Source organism: Tupaia chinensis, unplaced genomic scaffold, assembly GCF_000334495.1.
Source record: "Tupaia chinensis unplaced genomic scaffold, TupChi_1.0 Scaffold148607_1, whole genome shotgun sequence".
Classification (NCBI taxonomy): Eukaryota; Metazoa; Chordata; class Mammalia; order Scandentia; family Tupaiidae; genus Tupaia; species Tupaia belangeri.
This window is the reverse complement of record NW_006208456.1, coordinates 3,214,464-3,235,257: the sequence shown is the minus strand read 5'-3', so window position 1 is coordinate 3,235,257 and position 20,794 is coordinate 3,214,464. Positions and strand designations below refer to the sequence as shown.

The 20,794-nt window shown below is 40.7% G+C and overlaps 2 protein-coding genes and 1 non-coding gene across 6 annotated transcripts in view; all 3 read left to right on the top strand.

Annotated features, from left to right (window-relative positions):
- ACYP1 (acylphosphatase 1) overlaps positions 1 to 1,546 on the top strand; it is a 19,528-nt gene extending 17,982 nt beyond the window's left edge. For all 3 annotated transcript variants that reach the window (XM_006170558.3, XM_006170559.3, XM_006170560.3), the window contains exon 3: positions 1,119 to 1,546. In XM_006170558.3, the coding sequence (XP_006170620.1) occupies positions 1,119 to 1,334 (216 nt within the window). In that variant the 3' untranslated portion in view covers positions 1,335 to 1,546. The remainder of the gene's footprint in view (positions 1 to 1,118) is intronic.
- A 2,456-nt stretch (positions 1,547 to 4,002) lies between these two features.
- MLH3 (mutL homolog 3) overlaps positions 4,003 to 20,794 on the top strand; it is a 39,631-nt gene continuing 22,839 nt past the window's right edge. Inside the window, exons 1-6 of one of the 2 annotated variants that reach the window (XM_006170555.3) lie at positions 4,003 to 4,072; positions 5,487 to 8,822; positions 14,697 to 14,795; positions 15,784 to 15,863; positions 16,602 to 16,706; positions 18,817 to 18,889. In XM_006170555.3, coding sequence (XP_006170617.1) covers positions 5,546 to 8,822; positions 14,697 to 14,795; positions 15,784 to 15,863; positions 16,602 to 16,706; positions 18,817 to 18,889 — 3,634 coding nt within the window. In that variant the 5' untranslated portion in view covers positions 4,003 to 4,072; positions 5,487 to 5,545. The remainder of the gene's footprint in view (positions 4,073 to 5,486; positions 8,823 to 14,696; positions 14,796 to 15,783; positions 15,864 to 16,601; positions 16,707 to 18,816; positions 18,890 to 20,794) is intronic. The other variant, XM_006170556.3, reaches the window with a different exon arrangement.
- LOC114006525 (U6 spliceosomal RNA) lies at positions 18,379 to 18,481 on the top strand. The gene has a single exon (XR_003548229.1). It is a non-coding gene; the product is annotated as a U6 spliceosomal RNA (small nuclear RNA).

Below are 20,794 nucleotides of genomic sequence, written 5' to 3'. Positions count from 1 at the left end.
AGGAAGGTATGGAGGGCAACCATGGATGCCAGGGACAATGGGGGAGGAAGATGGGACATAGCAGAGGGTGGGGGATGGGGAATCAGGGATGGCAAGACAAAGGGCAAGGTATGCAGGACGTAAGAATTGGAAAATTATTTGCTGAGAACATGTATGTGGATGTGCTTGATTGAGCCAATGCACAGTGTATTTTGGATGGAAAATTCATTTGTGTGTTGGATGGTGTAAAGTGAATTAAAAAAAAAAAAAAAGATGTGGGTTATGGGGCCAGCAGGGTGTCTAAAACGCTGGACTCCCACATGGCTGACCTCAGTTTGAATCTTGGATTTGGCAGCTTGAAAATCACGCTAGGCACATGTATGTGCATGCCCAAAATCCCAAAGGAAAATGGAGAAGTGATTTCAGCACGTCCATCCCTCCTTCGAGGGGTGATTTCTCACTTTCCCTCTTTCTCTGTCTCACTTCATGAGCGCAAACGCCCTATGGCAAAAACCTTAAACATAGAAACTAAATTATGGCAAAAGTTTAAAAAAATGTGGGTTTTATAGTTTACGGTGAGAAGGATGGGGTGTTGCCCAGGAAATTGTGAAATACTCTTTAATGATCTTTAAAGATACATGATGGACACTAGTTCATCTGGATTTGTTTAGGTGTGGTCCTGGTTGAAGACATAAGGAAGGATCAGATAATGTCATGCTATTCCATTTAACATACCACATAAATTCTTGATTAGGAGAAGGGGAAAATGAGCAAAGATATAGCCGGTATTCTAACAACGAGCAGCCTCAGGGAATCATCTTGAAAGCATCTGTTTTGGCCTTCTGTCTTCAGTACTTAACCAAATTGACTAAGCAGTAAAAATCCTAGTGCCTGGGTTTTATAGGATAGAAGAAGGAAATGAAGTCAAGTGGCCAACACTTCATGGTAAGATCAGCAATGAGATCCTTCTTGCTGTCTTTCTGTTTGAACTGTTCTGTACAATATCAAATTCGTTTTGGTGGCTTGATTCTAAGCCATGATTCTGATAACAGATTGTAGTAGTCACACTTTGTTTTGTTGGTTTTTTGCTTTTTTTTTTTTCAATCTCACTAGATCTCTGTCTCTTTTTTTCCCCTTAGGCCGAGAGTAAAAAATTGGGATTGGTAGGCTGGGTCCAGAACACTGACCGGGGCACAGTGCAAGGACAATTGCAAGGTCCCATCTCCAAAGTGCGTCATATGCAAGAATGGCTTGAGACAAAAGGAAGTCCCAAGTCACACATTGACAGAGCAAACTTCAGCAATGAGAAAGCCATCATCAAGTTGGATTACTCAGATTTCCAAATTATAAAGTAATGGCTGAATTTAGCATTTCTCAGATAAACTTAGTGGTTTTGTTTTTTATTAATAAAACTGTTAATAGAACTATTGGGTATTGAATTTAGAATTTGCTGTTAAGTTATTTTAGTATCAGATATTTGAATGTTACTGTATATTACATGTCTTATATGATGGAAAGATTACAATTGTACACAATTTTAATCAATAAAAATACATTAGAATCTCTTGCTTAGGGTACATTATTATCTTCAGCGAACTTCCTATTGGGCAAAATAAGAGGTATTTATTTTGTGGGTAGAGGATTTTAGGTAATTTAAAGACGTCTGGAAGAAAGTCATTAATTTAGGGACCAGCAGTTAGCGTAATGGCTACATCGCTGGACTCTCATGTAGTTGATCACAGTTCGAGTCCTGGACCCGGTGGCTTAAACACACGCCAGGCACATGTGTGTGTGCCCAAGATCCCAAGAGGAGAATGGAGGAGAAGGGATTGCAGTGTGGCCATCCCTCCTGGGGGGGTGATTTCTCACTTTCTGTCTCTCTGTCTCTCTCTCTCTGGCAAGCACATGCGTCCTATAGCAAAAATTTCTCCCAAAAAAAACAGAAAGCCATTCATTTATTTCTTTAAATGGTTTCTATTAAGTTTTCTTTTTTTTTTCTTTTTTTCTTTTTTTGGAGAGGTTTTTGCTATAGGGCGCGTGCACTGGCCAGAAAGACAGAGAGAGAGACAGAGAGACAGAAAGCGAGAAATAACCCCCCCCTCCCGGGGGGGATGACCATGCCACGATCCCTTCTGCATTCTCCTCTTGGGATCTTGGGCATGCATGCACACACACCCAGCGTGAGTTCAAGCCACCAGGTCCGGGACTCGAACCGTGGTCGACTACGTGGGAGTTCAGCAACATAGCCATTATGCTAACTGCTGGTCCCTATTAAGTTTTCTTTAGGAAATGGCATCACTAATAAAAAGAAATACCACAAATTCAATTTGTTGGCTATTCAAATGATGGTTTGGACTAACTACTCTTAGTTTTCTGGAATTTCTGCTGTCATTCCTTTCCTCTGGGTTAAGGAATTCACATAAAGTAATGTTATGGGCTGAACTATGTCTCCAAAAAATTTGTATGTTGAATTAATAACCCCCAGTACCTCAGGAAGTAACTGTATTTGAAGGTAGAACCTTTAAAGAGGTAATAAGGGCTAAATGAAGCAGTTGGTGGTAGGCCTTCATCCAATCTAACTGGTGTCCTTATAACAAGAGACAATGTGGACCCAGATGAGGAAAGACTCCGTGAAGACCCTGTGAAGACAGGCTATCTCCTTGCCATCACAAGCCAAGGGGCGGCCTTGGAAGAAATCATCCCTGTCGACAGTTTGAGCTCAAACATCTAGTTCCCAGAAACTAAGAGAAAATAAAACTTCTGCTGCTTAAGCTACTTTTTTTTTCTTTAGATTTTTTGTTATAGGGCACGTGTGCTTGCTGGAGACAGAAAAGGAAAGTGAGAAATCACACACCCGCCCCAAGGGGGAGGCCACAATCCCTTCTCCATTCTCCTTGAGATTTTGGGCACACATGCACTCACACCTGGCTTGTTTTTCAAGACACTGAGTCTGGATCTCAGCAAACTTGGCCATGTGGGATCCAGCGCCTTAACCACACCACCTGTTGGTACAGTCTGGTATAATATTTTGTTATGGCAGTCCTAGCAAACTAATAAAAGCAATAATCAGGGTTTTGGGTTTGAGGATTTTGTCATACATCTCAATTTTTACAAAAGTAAATTTCCAGTGAAAAAAAGCAAGCAAAAATAGGTTTGGTTAATGTTACAAAAGCCTTATTCTCAAAATATTCTTTGAATTCTGCTCTTCAGTTAGAAAAAAATCTGTAAGACATTGACAAGATACCACAAAAGTTAATGGAGTCTCAGTGCCCTCAGCAGTGAACTAAAAAACAACCAGAGTTGAGCTAGTTTCCCAGTTTTCTAGCTCTGAAATGCTGGTTTTTTTGTTTTTGTTTTTGAGAGGTTTTTCCCTATAGGGTGCATGCACTTGCCAGACAGAGACTGATGGCCACGCTGCAATCCCTTCTTCCTTCTTCTTCTTTTTTATTTTTTTTTGTGAGGTTTTTGCTATAGGGCGTGTACTCAGCATGAGTTTTAAAGCCACCGGGTCTGGGACTCAAACCGTGGTTGACTACATGAGAGTCCAGCAACATAGCCATTATGGTAACTGCTGGTCCCGTGAAATGCTGTGATTTTTTTTTTTTTTTTTTTAAGATGGAAGGCTCTGGATCTGTTGAATCCTTCAGTGTCCTCCATATGCCAGGGACCATTCTTGGCCACGCAAATACAGAAGTAAAAATAATAATTTATATAACTTACAATCTAGTGAGAGAAGACAATGCTAAAAAGGTAAGCTATATATTAAATCAAATGGTGGTACGTGCAAAGGAGAAAAAAATGAGAAAAAACAGGAACGCATAACAACAAAACTAAAAGCAGTCTTTCACATCACGCCCAAAGGGGTTAAGGACTGAGAAGCTAGTAGTATCCATGCGAAGAGTCCCAGGCACGCGCTTGTCCCGGCTGCTGACACCTGTGCGCATGCGCACTGCGATGTCGCAGACCACGGCGTGTTCTCAGCGCGTCCCGTCAGAAGCGCATGCTCGTGGCCTCGCGCGTGCACGAGCCGAAGTGCGCGCGCGTCGGGCGTCAGAGGCGGTTGATATCCCAGAGTTGGTGGAGCACGATTGAGGTGACTTGGGGGCAAGCACGCGACGAAAGGATGTCTCCGGGAGCTCTTCTAACAGCAGAGGGGCCATGGTGACCGCCATGGGCCAGCTGTACTGAGCCGGATGCTCAGCGGTCCCCGGTGGCCACTGCGGCCTTGGGTCGGCGCGGGCGCCCGCGGTGGGTGGGGGCGGTGTGTGTCGGGAGGCGAGACGGGGGCGGCGCGGGGCGGAGCCTGAGCCCGGCAGCCCTGTCCCCCCGAGCCCCGCCAGCCCCGAGCCCCCTGCTGTCTTTCGGAGTTCTGGACCCACACCAGGTCGTCCTGCTTGGCACAGACACTGTGGCCTGTAATCAGGAAATCACTGCGTTGCGTCTCCATCAGTTGGGACACTTATTAAACGTTTACCCCTCATTAGCTGCCGGCTGCAATTTCATTTTCTTAAAAATCACCCAAAGTTCTGCAGTTACAGTCTTGATTTTCCGGAATTTGAGAAACCAGAGGTCAGCCCATGCCCTTCTCTCACTGTGGAGGAGGAGAGAACGGTTTTTAATGGCACTAGAGTTTTCATTTTGTTTTAATCTGCAGGAAAACTTAAATACACACAGCCCCATACCATCACTCTTATTGCCAATGCAGTTTATGCCCAATCTATTAAGGCCAAAAGAATATTAATACAACAGCATATTAATAGTAAGAATGTTCTAGAAACTTTGTATCAAAACAATACATGAACAAGACTTTAAAATGAAACTTATAAGGAAGGCATATATGTAAAGGAATTTTCCTGCCTTACTATTTCTTATTCCCAGGCTCTTTTTCCATGAGGCAACTATATTTAACAAATAATAATAGTCAAAATCTTTCAATGCCCATCTCTCCTCTATTAAAAAATTTGAATTTTTATATTTTCTCCTGTTACTTCACTTTCCTTATTACAGTGTCTTAGCACTTCATTATACATTTTTTTCTAAAATGCATGACTGTGTAATGTATAAGTGTTATGAAACTGGCTTGGACATTTTTCATGAATAATTTCTACCTAATGTTTCTTAGCTGAATTTAATTTAGGCATCTGTTTTTGGTGAAGTGGTTACAATTTTGAATACAGTCTTTGCAAGTCAACTTTAAGTGTAATTATGATTTCACTTTAGGGCATGTGGGATTTAGAAAGGAGCAGTGAAGATGATGAAATTACGAATGCTTCTTTGGATGTTAAATCCATTTCACCAAGCATGAGCTGTGTGATCTGCCTAGAGATCAGAAATGTAATTTTGTTTTGTTTTATTTTGCAATTTGGTTTAGTAAGAGAGACTACGTTTACCTCAAATGATATTTCTTCATAATGCTTGAGAGAAATGGGTAATGCTATGTAACTCTGAAGCTTTGATTGTGCATGTGGGTTTGTTTCTTTTTTTTTTTTTTTTTTCCCCTCCCATAGGCAATAAGTTCCAGAGAAGGAAACCACTGCCTGACGTTCTCACCAGCTCTCTATCTGCCATGATCAAGTGCCTTTCAGCCGAAGTACAAGCCAAATTGCGGTCTGGTTTGGCCATAAGCTCTTTAGGCCAATGCATTGAGGAGCTTGCCCTCAACAGTATTGATGCTGAAGCAAAATGTGTGGCTGTCAGGGTGAATATGGAAACCTTCCAAGTTCAAGTGATAGACAATGGATTGGGAATGGGCAGTGACGATGTAGACAAGGTGGGAAATCGTTACTTCACTAGTAAATGCAGCTCCATTCAGGACTTGGAGAACCCGAGGTTTTATGGTTTCCGAGGGGAGGCCTTGGCAAGTATAGCTGACATGGCCGGTGCTGTGGAAATTTCATCCAAGAAAAATAGCACAATGAAAACTTTTGTGAAACTATTTCAGAACGGAAAAGCTCTGAAAGCTTGTGAAGCTGATTTGACTAGACCAAGTGCGGGGACAACAGTAACAGTATATAACCTATTTTACCAGTTACCTGTCAGGAGGAAATGCATGGATCCTAGACTGGAGTTTGAGAAGGTTCGGCAGAGGATAGAAGCTCTCGCCCTCATGCACCCTTCTGTTTCTTTCTCTTTGAGAAATGATGTTTCTGGTTCCATGGTTCTTCAGCTCCCTAAAACCAAAGACATATGTTCCCGATTTTGTCAAATATATGGATTGGGTAAATCCCAAAAATTAAGAGAAATCAACTTTAAATATAAAGAGTTTGAGCTCAATGGCTATATCAGCTCTGAAGCACATTACAATAAGAGTATACAGTTTTTGTTTGTAAACAAAAGACTAGTTTTAAAGACGAAATTGCATAAACTTATTGACTTTTTATTAAGGAAAGAAAGTATTATATGCAAGCCAAAGAATGGCTCTGCCAGTAGGCAAATGAATTCAAGTCCTCGACATCGGTCTGCCCCAGAACTCTACGGGGTATATGTGATCAATGTGCAGTGCCAATTCTGTGAGTATGACGTGTGCCTGGAGCCGGCGAAAACCCTGATTGAGTTTCAGAACTGGGATACTCTCTTGGTTTGCATTCAGGAAGGAGTGAAGTTGTTTTTAAAGCAAGAAAATTTATTTGTGGAATTAACAGGTGAAGACCTTAAGGAATTTAATGAAGATAATGATTTCAGTTTGCTCGGTGCTACTCTTCAGAAGCATGTGTCCTCTGATGAGAAGCATGACCAAGGTAGCTTCCAGGAAGCATGTAATAATATTTTTGACTCCTATGAAATGTTTAATTTACAATCGAAAGCTGTGAAAAGAAAAGTTACTATAGAAAACATACACACACAGAATCCTAAGGATTCAGGAGCTATCCAAAAAAAGACAAATGATTCACTTTCATATACTTATAAATCCTATGGCCTAGACCATGATAAAATGGCAGATTCATCTTTACACCACAAGGGTAGCTCTTGTGCAGAATCGCAGATGTTGGGACGAGAGAGGGTTGATGTATCAGAGTCAGAAGAAAATGAGAAATGTAAAAAATCTTGCTTGGAACATAGCTCTTTAGAAAAGCCATGTGGAAGTAGTTCAGAAATGTTTTCAAGCCCATTTCATACACCACATCTCTTTGAAGAGGGTGGGAAGGATCTGGAAACACAGAAGGTAAGCACTACGATTAAGGACATGACTGCCAATGTCCTAAAAATTAATGGAATTCATAATCAATTAGAGAGATTTAAAGACGCTACCAAAATGGGATGCCAGCCGCTGCCCACTGAGACAGTGTTACGGAGACTACACATTCCTCAAAGAGAGAAAGCAAAAGGAAAAAAAGAAGCGAGTAATTATGGACAAATAAATGTTTTCAGTTATGGACAAGTTAAATTATGTTCCACTGGCTTTATAACTCATGTAGTACAAAATGAGCAAACTAAATTGACTGACACAGAACATCCATTTAAAAATTATGGACCCAGTCCTGCAAGTGCCCAGGAGACATCTGGAAACAGAGCACATCATTCAGTTGAGACTCCAGATGTCAAAGATTTAACCACCACTTTAAGTAAAGAATCTGCCCATCTGCCCAACAAAAAACTTGGCAGAATGAACATAGGTTATGGACAAGAGCACAAACCTATAGCAACTTATAAAAATTTTGCTATTTTTCAGGAAGGTGGTAAAACAAACAGAGATTGCTTATTACCTGATGAATCCTCTTTCTTCCCTTGGTATGGACATATTTCAAATGGCCATAAGAAAACAGATAAATTGACTGATTCCTCCAAATGCATAGTACGCAAGAAGCTAAGCTTGAGTTCACAGCTAGGATCTCTAGAGAAGTTTAAGAGGGAATATGGAAAAATAACAAGTCCTTCAGATACAGAAGTGGAAGACAGTAATATTGAAGTGACGACGAATCTCAGTTCTCAAGTCGAACCTACCAGTCCACTGAAAGACAAGAATCACTTAGACGACTCTGATAGTTATAAAATCAATACTATGAATCATGATTCAAATGGTAGTGATCAACCAGTAAGTCACATCCTTTATTTAGAGAAATCTCCATTCTCCAAGGAAGATTGTTTGGAACAACAGGTGCCTTGTTTGAGAGAAAGTCCTGTAACGCTAAAGGAGTTATCTTACTTTAAGAAAAAACCTTTGGCTATTGAGAAGTCACCTGAATCACTAGCTTCTAAATTATCCAAACTGAAGGGTTCTGAAAAAGAGACTCAGACAATGGAGATGAGTCATTTTAATGAACTTCCGAATTCAGATTCATGTAGGAAAGACAGTGACTCGTGCGGTGCGTTAACTCAAGATTTTTGTAAGTTATTTGAAAACGACCATAAAAAAACAGAGAATGGGATCATTCTCATGTCGCATTCTGTCACACAGGATAATTCTTTCAATACAGATATTGAAATGCATTCTGACAATACAAGACAAAACTCTGAGATATCAGAAAGTCCCTTGGTATTACCCTCTAATAATTCTGAAGTTATCAGTAAAGACTCTGAAATTCTTATTAAAGCTTTAGAACAACAAACAGGAAGTCTTGACTCTCCTAGTAGAATGTCAGTGAGTCAGGTAGAAGATTCCACAACCAGCCAAAATGCAATTTGTTTTCAGAGTGAGGAATCTAAAGCAAGAACTTGTCCTGAAAACGAAGAGCCAAGCACATGTTCTTTGGATTGGCAGCAGCATTTTGATGTAGCCTTGGGAAGAATGGTCTACATCAATAAAATGACTGGACTTAGCACATTCATTGCTCCTACTGAAGACATTCAGACTGCTTGCACTAAGGACCTGACAACCATGGCTGTGGATGTTGTACTTGAGAATGGTAAGTATAGTGTTCAATGGCATGGAATGTTTCTGAAGATGGGAATACTGGCCAAGGAGTAAGATCATTGTTCAAAGAGATGATCTCAGGAGGTAGAAGCTGTGAAGACTATTTATAGGGCTGGCCCCTTAGTTCAGTGCTTAAGTGCTGTGTAGAAGGAGCTGGATTTCTCATGGCAGACCTCAGTTTGAATCCTGGTCTTAGCAGCAACATGCTAGGCATGCATCCATGTGGGCCCAGGATCCTGACAGGGTAGAGAAGTGGAAGAAAAAGCATTGCAGTCTTACCAGACCCTGTCGGGTGATTTTTTTTTCTCTCTCTCTCTCTCTTTTTCTTTCTCATACATGCCTGTGCCCTCTGGCATTAAAAAAGAAGACTAATTATAAAACGCATGTTTTTTATAGCATAAGAAGATAATCCAGGTCCAACACTATTAAATAAAGAAATACAATGAAAGACTGATATAGGAGAGAAGGGTATAGATATGTGTTTATGGGCATACACATGTATAAGAGACAGCAAGACAGTCCAATTTTAATGAAAATGGTACTAGTAATAGCTGGAAAAATCCACAGTGCTTCCCTTTCTTCCTTTCCTTCCCAAATGCAACTCTTCTAGAAATTTGTCTTTAAAGAAACCTGCAGTGCCAATGTGGTACTATTCTGGAAATTTCTCTGGCTCCCAGGGTAAAGGCTGGAATGATTCTGTAATCATCCTAGCTTTCCCAATAAAATCTGTCTCAGTACAGTATTATATTATATTTATGAACTTTTTTCCCTCACAGAAAGTAGAATTTAATCGTAAGTTTTTTTAAATAGGTTAAGTCAATACTTTTGTGCTCGCTTCAGCAGCACATATACTAAAATACTTTTATAACTATTCCTTTTTTTTTTTTTTTTTAGTTGCTAGTGGGTGTGTTCACTGGCAAGAGAGAGAGAAAAAAAAAGCATCCCCCAATGGAACATGGCCATGCCACAATCATTTGTCCAACCTGTTAGGATTTGGAGCATGCATATATGCACATTTGCCTAGCTTACTTTTTTTTTACATTATTTAATTTTATTTATTATTATTTCGTTTGCTGTAGTACACATGCACTCACCAAAGAGAAGCAGACAGAGAGAGAAAGAGAGTGAGAAGGAAAATAAGAAAGCAAGCCACCAGGTCTGAGACTCGAGCTATGGTCAGCTATGTGGGAGTCCAGTGCCTTAACCACCACGCCACCTGCCGTCCCATTCCTAGCTTGTTTTTCAAACCACTGAGGCTGGGATTTAAACCTCTGCCATGTAGGATCCAGTTCCCTGTGCACAGGGCTTTACCACAGTGCTACAGGGCTGGCCCCATAACTATACTTTTCAAATATATTTTATTATAATGCGTATGGTAATCCACTTGATCTGTATGTGGTATAAGGCACTGTTTTCAGGAAGACGGTTATGTGGCTTTTAGATCATACACAAACTACATTTAGAGCCTGGACTAGTACCAAGTTCTCAAGTCTCAGTCAGCATTAAACGTGACATGAAGTTTTGGCAGAGTGTTGAGAGCCAGATGTTGCCAGATGGTAAAGCTGATTTCCATCTGTCTATACTCTTGGTTTTGTACTAGGAGAATAAACATTAAATCTGTATCCATATTAAAAATCTTGAATGCTGCAAAACAATATAAATTGTATTAATACAATTCACAAATGAACTTGTAATTTCTCCTTAGGATGAATATTGTCTGACACAGGTTCTGCTTTCTTTAACATAAAGTAAGATCTTAACTTCTCAGTCTTTTTCTTGTGTAAAGAAAATAATCACCGTAGGAACTTTCTAAGTATTCAATAGAAGGTAGAACAACCCAGTATTGCTCCTGAGACTGTCAGGTTGCTCTTAAAGTAACTTTATGTATTTTTCTTTTTTTTGGGGGGGGGGCCTCGATCAGAAGGACTTGGGCCCATTTTATGTGTTTTTCAATCTGCGTAGTTTTATGTCGTGACTTATAGTGAATGTTTATCAGAGGTAAATCTAAGGCACTGGCACCTCATCTTCCTGAAATGCAGCTGCTTCTGATACTGTGCCAAAAAATAACTGGATCACACTCAACTGTGAGGTGGTTGTTGCTAAAACAAAGGGGGAACTCTGTGCTGTACCCAACATAAACATCTGTTCCTGTTAAATAAATCTGCCTCCACTCACCTTTCTGCATTAGCATATTTTGTAGTGAACCTTTGAAGGTCACGTTAACTCATGGTTTCCTTTTCTTCTTTTTTTTGGAGAGATTTTTACTATAGGGCAAGTGCACTCGCCAGCCAGACAGAGAGAGACATGGAGACAGAAAGCGAGAAATCACCCCCAGGGGGGATGGCCACACCGCAATCCCTTCTCCTCCATTCTCCTCTCGGGATCTTGGGCACGCACACACACGCACCTGGAGTGAGTTTACACCACCAGGTCTGGGACTTGGTTTCCTAATGAAAAAGATTTTGGGGCATAGAAACAAGTTTCATGAAAAGATGGCTCCTTCGCAGCCTCCATTTACATTGGATGCTCCCCTTTCTGGAAACAGCTGATGTATGGCAGAACATCAGGACATTTTTTTTTTAAAGTATTTATTCATTCATCCATTCATTCATTTATTTTAATTTGACCAGAGAGACAGAGAGAGAGAGAGAGAGAGAGAGCAAGAGAAAGAAAGCAATCCACCAAGTCCAGGCATTAAACCATGGTCAGCCATGTGGGAGTGTCTAGAACCTTACCACCACACTACCTGCTGGTCCCAGGATATTAGGACATTATTATTATTATTTTTTTTTTTTGGGGGGGAGGTTTTCGCTATAGGGCGCATGCACTCGCCAGACAGACAGAGAGAGACATAGAGACAGAAAGCGAGAAATCACCCCCCCAGGGGGGATGGTCTTGCCGCAATCCCTTCGCCATTCTCCTCTCGGGATCTTGGGCACGCATGTACACGCGCCCGGCGTGAGATTTAAGCCACCGAGTCTGAGACGTGAACCATGGTTGACTACGTGGGAGTCCAGGGACATAGCCATTACGCTAACTGCTGGTTCCCATGGACATTATTGAACCATGCATAAAAATGTTGTGTGAGCTCAATTAAGAGATAAATTTTATTATACAAAAAAATTATATCTATAAAGATCTATAAATTTAAAGAGTAGTGTCAGGTCCCCAAACCCTGGCAGTTTTTCCTTTAAAATGCCTTTAGTTAAATCCTTTTTTTTTTTTTTTTAACTGATAGTGCATATGTACACATGCCAGGAAAGAGGAAGCAAACCCTCGCAGGGTCTTATCACACCACGACCCTCTTTCCCCAGTCCTCCAGCTCCTCAGGATCTTGGCCACCCATGTACAGTCAGGCCCACCAGGACTCCCAAATTTACATTTGGCCATGTGGCTTTCAGCACTGTAGGATGCCGCCAATTGGGCCATGTAGGCTGGAGCTAAATTAGTCCTTTCTATTCCCAGTTATACAATCTTATTTCTCTTCACACCTTAATTATTATTATTATTATTTTAGAGATAGATTTTTGCTATAGGGCATGTGCACATGCTGGAGAGACAGAGACAGAAAGCGAGAAAGCACCCTCCGGCGGGGGGTAGCCACGCCGCAATCCCTTCTCCTCCATTCTCTTCTCGGGATTTTGGGCACACATGCACAGGTGCCCAGTGTGAGTTTTAACTGCCAGGGTTAGGACTCGAACCACAATCGACTACCTGGGAGTCCAGCAACGTAACCATTATGTCATCTGTTGGTCCCCATACCTTAATTTTAATAATTATTAATCTCTAGTTTTTGTTCAATAGATTTGGCTTTTTTTTCTTTCCTTTTCTTTTTTTTTTTTTTTTTTTCTTTTTAAAATTTGCTATAGGGCACATGTGCTCACTGGAGAGAGACAGAGAGATGAAAAGTGAGATAGCATCCTCCACCCTCAGGGGGTGTTGGTCACATTGCACTTCCTTCTCCTTCACTCTTCTCTCAGGATTTAGGGCTTGCATGCACACATGCCCTGTGTGTTTTTTGAGCCACCAGGTCTGGGTCTTGAAACACACGATCAGCCATATGGGATCCAGCTTCCTTTACCATCATGCTACTAGCTGTCCCAGTTTTTGTTTATTTTAAGATATTTTTTCAGCTTACATTTTTAAAGTCTTTTTTTCTTTATTCATGATAGAGTATGTCATGAATAAAGTGTATGTGTATGTCTCACATACACATGAGAGTCATAAAAGAGAGAGAGAAAAATGAGCACCCCCCTCCAGGTCTGGTCACATCAGGGTCTTTTTCCTCCGGTCCTCCAGCCCGTCAGATCTTGGCTATTCACATATATGTTCTGTGTTTCAGGCTGACCAGGCCAGGAATTTAAACCACAGTAACCATATAGCAGGTGACTTCTCTTGAGAAGTGTGTTCTTGCCACACCACAGAGCTGGCCCAGATTTATCTTTTTCAAATAATAGTTTCAGGGTCAGCAGGTGGCATGGTAGTTGGGGCACTGGACTCCCACATGACCAACCATGGTTTGAGTCCTGGACCTGGCAGCTTACTTTCTCACTTTCCTTTTCTCTCTCTCTCTCTCTGGTCAAATTAAAATGAATGAATAAATAGTAAAAGATTATAAAATAAATAAATAATTTCATTATGTTTTGCTTCTTTTCAAAAACCGTTAAGTTCAGCATTGATTCTAAAACTTAAATCTGAACATCTTTCAGAGAGAAGGGTAGGATTTGGGCCAGATCTCTGACTTTGGAGTTTGAATTGAGAAACTTTCATTCAGTATTTATTGCCCACACTGGGCCAGCTGTCATACTGCAGGTGAGCTGACATTGCTTTCAGTTCACAGCCTGTTAGGGAAAAGAGATACCTAAACACAGTGTAATATAATTTGGTAAGTGTTGCAGCGGGGAAATATATTGGGAGAAGAGACATATAAACTGGGATTTGTGAAGGTTGCCCCAAGTTGTGGGTGACAGTTAAGTACTGTATGTCTAACAGGGTCTCTCTGGGTAATTCCTTATTGTAGAGGTTGTCCTATGTGTTGTTGGATATTTAGCAAAAGCCCTAGCCTTTATCTGCTAGATGCCAGTAGCACCCTTCACCCAAGCTGTGACAGTAAAAAAATGTCTCAAGACATTGCCAAATATTCTCCTTTCCAAATTGCTCCATCGAGAACCACTGTGACCTAGTCTAGATCTTATTCTGTTTGGTATAGATGAATGATAGGGTTAAACATTAGTGTAAATTCCTAAGTTAGCAAAATAATTTCATTGAAGAACTTCTGGTCCTCAATCCAGTGTTTAATAGTCTCCCTTGAGCCTATCAAGTGGCATGATGGTTGAAGTGGCTTGGTCCCACGTGGCCGACAGCAGAGTTTGAGTCCCAGACTTGGTGGCTTAAAAAACACACCATACATGGGGCCAGCAGGTGGCGTGGTGGTTAGGTGCACTGGACTCCCATATGGCCAACTGCAGTTCAAGTCTGGGGCCTGGTGGCTTGCTTTCTCACCCCCCCCCCCCCTTCTCTCTCTCTCTCTGTGGTCAAATTTAAACAAATAAAGTTATATAAAATAATTCTAAAAAAAAAAAAAAAAAAAACACCAGGCGTATGTGTCCAAAATCTCATGAGAATGGATGAAAATGGATTGTGGTGTGACCATCTGCCTTGGGGATGCTTTCTCACTTTCTCTTTCTCTCTCCCCTTCTCTGTCTCTTTCCTGCAAGCACATGCACCCTATAGCAAATTAAAAATTAAAAAATCTGCCTCATGTCTTCATTCAATTTGTACAGAAAGAGATTTTCTGTAATTTAATTTTCTAATACTTTATTTGTATTTCAAGTTCAAATTTCTAGGTTTTTCTTTTTATATTTAGGGTCTCAGTACAGGTGTCATCCTTTTAGAAGCGACCTTGTTCTACCTTTTCTTCCAAGGGCCCGGGAAGAGAGGACTGTGATGAGACAGCAAAAGAGAGGTAGGGGCAATAACAGAGATTGCTGGGACACCTAGTACACACCGTTACCACCTAACTCAAAGAACACTGCAGGCTTGCATTATTAAGCTTGATCAGTGCCAGCTGTGCCTTCCTGGAACCAGGAATTCCCCATGGCCCTATTTAACAGCAGAACTAAGTAATTCAGTGCATGCATTTAGATCAGAAATTACTTTTCCAGACTTGAGGTCAATACTGGATGATTATGCATAGTCTGCGGTGTCTTGTGATTGGGGAAATGTTCTTTATTTTTAAAAAATGGAATTCTACTCCATGTTGCAGTAGTTTTACTTAAGCCAGTACATCAACAAAAGCTACAAATATTTATTAGTTTTTTTTTTTTTAACCTAAAGACAGTTAGGCTACCTATTTAAGCCATAGTTTCTTCTGGACTTGTATTCTTTAAACATTTAGGAGAAAAGCTGTAATGCCAAGATACAGTCCTCAAGTCTAGTTTAAAAAGTAACATCGGGACCAGCAGTTGGCGTAATGGCTATGTCGCTAGACTCCCATGTAATTGACCGCAGTTTGAGTCCTGGACCCAGTGGCTTAAACTCACGCCAGGTGCGTGTGCGTGCCCAAGATCCCAAGAGGAGAATGGAGGAGAAGGGATTGTGGCGTGGCCATCCCCCCTGGGGAGTGATTTCTCATTTTCTGTCTCTCTCTGTCTTTATGGCGAGCACATGCGCCCTATAGCAAAAACCTCTATTTAAAAAAAAAAAAGGTAACATGTCAGAACAATTTAGAAGCCCATTGTGGTGATAGATGTATACTGCTTGCTGCTACTCAGGCCCTGTCTGAATTTAAAACCATTTTTTTTTTTTTTTTTGGATAAAGCAAATACTGAACATTTCTAGAATAGGAACGCTGTGTCTGATCTGTGGTCTTGAGGCTGCAACCAAACAGAAGATGCCATTCTTCCAACTCCCTGGGCTCATGATGCAACCTCACCTGTCCCCTTTTGCTCTAGATACTGTGGATGATGGTGGTGACTCACTTCAGTCTTTGTTCTCAGAATGGGACAATCCTGTATTTGCCCGTTACCCAGAGGTGGGTCTGCAGCCATTGTTCTTTACCTGTTATTTTAAAATTAAATTTCATTTAAGCCGGGTATGGATGGGCATGAATTACTGTACTAATTTGTAATTATGAATGGGAAGTGGGCACATTTCCAAATAATTTATTTGGAAATTAATGTTTAATGTAGAGAAGAGGACTCAGGCTTCATAGCATTTTGGGAGCTCAGGCATTTTGAATTAAACATGTGTCATCAGTGTGGGAATTAGTGTGTTTCTCTCTCTTAAAAACTCTGACTTGAAGCTTTAGCAAAATGTCCAGCGTGTTGACAGTGGAAGTGTTACTATTCCATGAGGTAGTGAATCTTACTAGAGAAAGTTTATCGTTGGACCTGGGGATATCTCCCCTCAACGTGCTATCACAGAATGTACTCTTGTAATGTGGGTGTATAATAGATGAACACTTGATTGCTAATTCGTCAGTTATTTTTTTAAGGAAAAAATGTCTTTAAAGGACTTGATTAGAGCATAGACAAATTGTTCTGAAACAGTATTGTTTTTTGTCAATGATTTTGTTTATAAATAAGAATTATTATTTAAGAATAATTATTCATAGAGTCTTTTGAATTTCTGTAAGTTCCCTGAATTCAACCCACCACTAGTAGGTTATGTGAAAATGAATGTTTTAAAGCACTTTGAGATCTTCGATAAAACGGTTCTGCAGATGTAAAAAAATTAAAAGTAAAACCATGTTTATGCTGGGTCTTTCTAGGTTGCTGTTGATGTAAGCAGTGGCCAGGCTGAGAGCTTAGCAGTTAAAATTCACAACATCTTGTATCCCTATCGTTTCACCAAAGAAATGATTCATTCAATGCAGGTAAAAGATTGACTTCAAAATCTCAGTAAAAAAATTAATGGAAGGCCCAAGCTAGATTAACACTTAGCAAGTTGGATTTATCTAACAGCATAGACTACCTTGCTCAAAACACATGTGCGCGTGAGTATGGGTGTATTTAATCTTACTGGAACTTTTAAAATCAGAAGATAAAATAAGAGGTTAATCATAGGTACAAAGAAATAAATGTCCTTAATGGGAGCAGGTTTGGAGGCAATAAATTTTGGACTAAGGCTCACAGTTTCAAGGAGTTGATTAGCTATTTCTGCAGAGGAGTGTAATAATTTTATATTTGCCAATAATTTATACATTAACAAAGTGCTTTAGAGACATTGTCCTTAAATGTGCAACAAGGTCCTTTTTTAAAATGACCCTGTAGGGGCTGGCAGGAGGTCTGGTGGTTAGAGCGCTAGACTCCCACATGGCTGATGATGGTTCAAGTCCTAGACCTGCTGGCTTACTTTCTCACTTTCCCTGTCTCTCTCTCCCTGGTCAAATTAAAAAATAATAATAATAATAAATATAATTAAATAAAATGGGAACCAGCAGTTAGCGTAATGGCTATGTCGCTGGACTCCCACGTAGTCGATCGTGGTTCACGTCCTGGACCTGGCGGCTTAAAACTCATGCCGGGCACGTGTGCATGCGTACCCAAGATCCCAAGAGGAGAATGGAGGAGAAGGGATTGCGGCATGGCCATCCCCCCTGGGGGGTGATTTCTCGCTTTCTATCTCTCTGTCTCTCTCTGTCTGTCTGGCGAGCGCACGCACCCTATAGCGAAAACCTCTTAAAAATAAATAAATATAATTAAATAAAATAATTTAAAAAAAAAAAAAAAACCTGTATGGTGTGAGGCCATGAAGGCTAGGAAACCTGACTAAGGAGTTCTGTTAACAAAAGAGACCTCTTGCCTCCTTTGTTTCTTTTCTTTTTTTTTTTTTTTAATTTTTATTTATTCATTCATTTTATTTTAATTTGACCAGAGAGAGACAGAGAGAGAGAGGGAAAGTGAGAAAGCAAGCTGCCAGGCCCAGGATTGGAACTGTGGTCAGCCATGTGGGAGTGTCCAAGACCTCAATCACCACCCACCCACTGGTCCCCTTCTTTCCTTTTTTTAACCCGATGTCTCATGTGCTTGTCCAGAGGGAGACATAAAGGGAGAGAGAAAGCACCTTCCAAAGGGGCACCTTCACAATGCAGTCCTTTCTCCTCCATGTCTCCATCCTGTCGGGATCTGAGGCATGCACAGCCACAACCTGCCAGGTCTAGGACTGAGCCGCGTAGTCAGTCATGTGTGATCTGGCTCCTTTAACCACGAGGCCACAGGACCAGCCCAGCCTCATCTGTTTTTCTCGTTTGCCCTCTCTGTACTATTTTTGGCTGTCTTTTAGTCTCCTTGATTTCAGTAGAGAGACAGGTTAGGAAGTTAGGCAGATCTAGGTAGACTAACCTGGCTTTGACTTGGTGCCAAGATCAAGCAAGCAGCTGATCAGAAGTAGGCCCTGAGGCAGTATGTAGGCCAGGGAGGTTCAGGGAGCTCTTGTACCTGGACAGAAGGAGCCACCAGTGGCTTTGACATGCTGCTTTAACGAATTAGCTATCGCAAAATGGTTTTCCTTGCTTTTACATATATTTTAAAAATGTATTTTAGTCTGAGCTCAGTTTGGCAGCACATATACTAAAATTGGACCAATGGAAGATCAGCATGGCCCCTGCACAAGGATGACATGCAAATTCATGAAGTCTTCCATGTTTTAAATTCTATTTTACTGAAAAAAAAAAGTATTTTAACACTTTGTTAGCAATATCCAGTCATTTTAGTAATCTCTGGTTACATTTCCATTATTAGAAGTCACTTTACTGGGAATATTTCAGTTCCATGCTCAGGTTTTTGTTAGCTTATTTTTCCTTAGATGCCTTAGTCTGTTTTCTTTTTAATATTCTTCCTTTTATGTCTGATCACTCTTCTGCGTTAGATATGGGTATTATAATGCAAACAACTAATTGAAGTTAGTTTTTATCTCCCTCTATTCAGATGAGGCTTTGTTAATTTTTAACTTAGTGTTTTACTACTCGTTTGGATGTATGGCAGGTTCTCCAGCAAGTGGATAACAAATTTATTGCCTGTTTAATGAGCACCCAGACCGAAGAGACTGGGGAAGCAGGTAAGAATGGAGTTTAGCCTGATTAATGATCAGCTGGTCCTCTCATTACCTTCTCTCTCTCTCTCTCTTTTTTTTTTTTTTTTTTGAGAGGTTTTTGCTAAAAGGCACGTGCGCTTGCCAGAAAGACAGAGAGACAGGAAGCGAGAAGTCATCACCCAGGGGGTTGGTCACTCTGCAATCCCTTCTCCTCTCAGAATCTTGGGCATACATGTACATGTGCCCAACATGAGTTTAAGCCACTGGGTCCAGGACTCAAACTGTGGTAGACTGCATGGGAATTCAGCAACACAGCCATTATGCCAACTGCTGGTCCCAACCTTCTCTTAAGAATATTTTTGATGCATGATATAGTTTTAGTGATTATACTAGATTAAGAAAAAACAGTCTAAATTAAGAGTACTATGAAACAACGGTTTAAAAGTATATTTTATTTTAGGAGTCAGCAGGTGGCGTGGTGGTTAAGGTGCTGGACTCCCACATGACCAACCATAGTTTGAAAATCACGCTGGGCTCATGACTGTGTGCACTCAAAATTCTAGGAGGAGAATGGAAGAGAAGGGATAGTGGTGTGGCCATCCTCCCAGGGAATGATTTCTCACTTTCGCTCTCACTTTCTCTTTCTCTCTGATGAGCTCAAGTACCCTATGTCAAAAACCTAAAAAAAAAAAAAAAAACATTTTTACTTTTACATGCATACATATACATATACACATAAGCTACACATTAAGCTGTTTTTTTCTTACTTGCCAGAGGGCATGCGTGCTTTCCAGAGACAGCTAGAGAGACCGAGAGAGAGCAAGAGGAAGAAAGCAGCCCCCAAACGGTGGGGCTTTGTCATGCCACAATCCTTTCTTCTCCATGTCATCATCCTGTTGAGATTTGGGGCACATACACACGTGTGTTTGGCAGGTTCTTCAAGCTGCTGGAGCCAGGATTTAAACTACATGTATCTGGCTACCTTACCCACTACTGTTGGACTTTTCTTTTTCTCTTTTTAGAATTGCTACAGGGTATGTACATTTGCTGGAGAGAGACAGAAAGAGAGAGAGGGAAAATGAGAAATCATTCCTAGAGAGATGACCATGCTACAATCCCATCTCTTCCATTCTTCTCTCAGGATTTTGGCATGCACACACATGCACCCAGCATGTTTTTACAAGCCTCTGGGTCCTGGACTTGAACCATGAAGTCAGCCATGTGGGAGCCAGCCCCTTAACCTCTATGCCATCTGTCAGCCCTTGTTTGACTTTGTAACAATGTTTGCATGGTTTCCCTTTAAAATAATAGAAAGTATATGTAATGAACTCTGCTAGGCTAATCAAAAATTATATAGAATCATTCAGTGGCCTGCTTTAAGAAAACAGTAAGTTTGTAAATAACATTAACTCATCCAACAAATACTCAGTGCAGGGACTGTACCAGGTCCTAGGGATACAGTGATGGAAAAAGATACACATGCTGGAAAAATATAATCACACAAACACATTGAACTTTAACCCTGGCACATGTTCTGAAGGAAGGATACAAGATGTGTAAGAACCTTTATGGGGAGATTTGATTTTGTCAGGGAAGGATAGCCAAATCTTATATATTTTTTTAATTTTAAGAATTATTTTATTTAAATTTATTTATTTATTTTAATTTGACCAGAGAAGGACAGAGTGTGTGTGTGTGAGAGGGAGAGAGAGAGGGAAAGTGAGAAAACAAGCCAACAGATCCAGGATTTGAACCATGGTTGGCCATGTAGGAGTTGAGCGCCCTTAACCACCAGGCCACCTGCTGGCCCCAGGATAACCAAATCTTAAATGCTGGTTGTAAGCTTTACTTTGTTCCAACACCAGTTGGAAGGAGTTGAAAGGTATTTACTTATTTATCCTTTATCAAAGAGAAAAAGAGAGGGAAAGA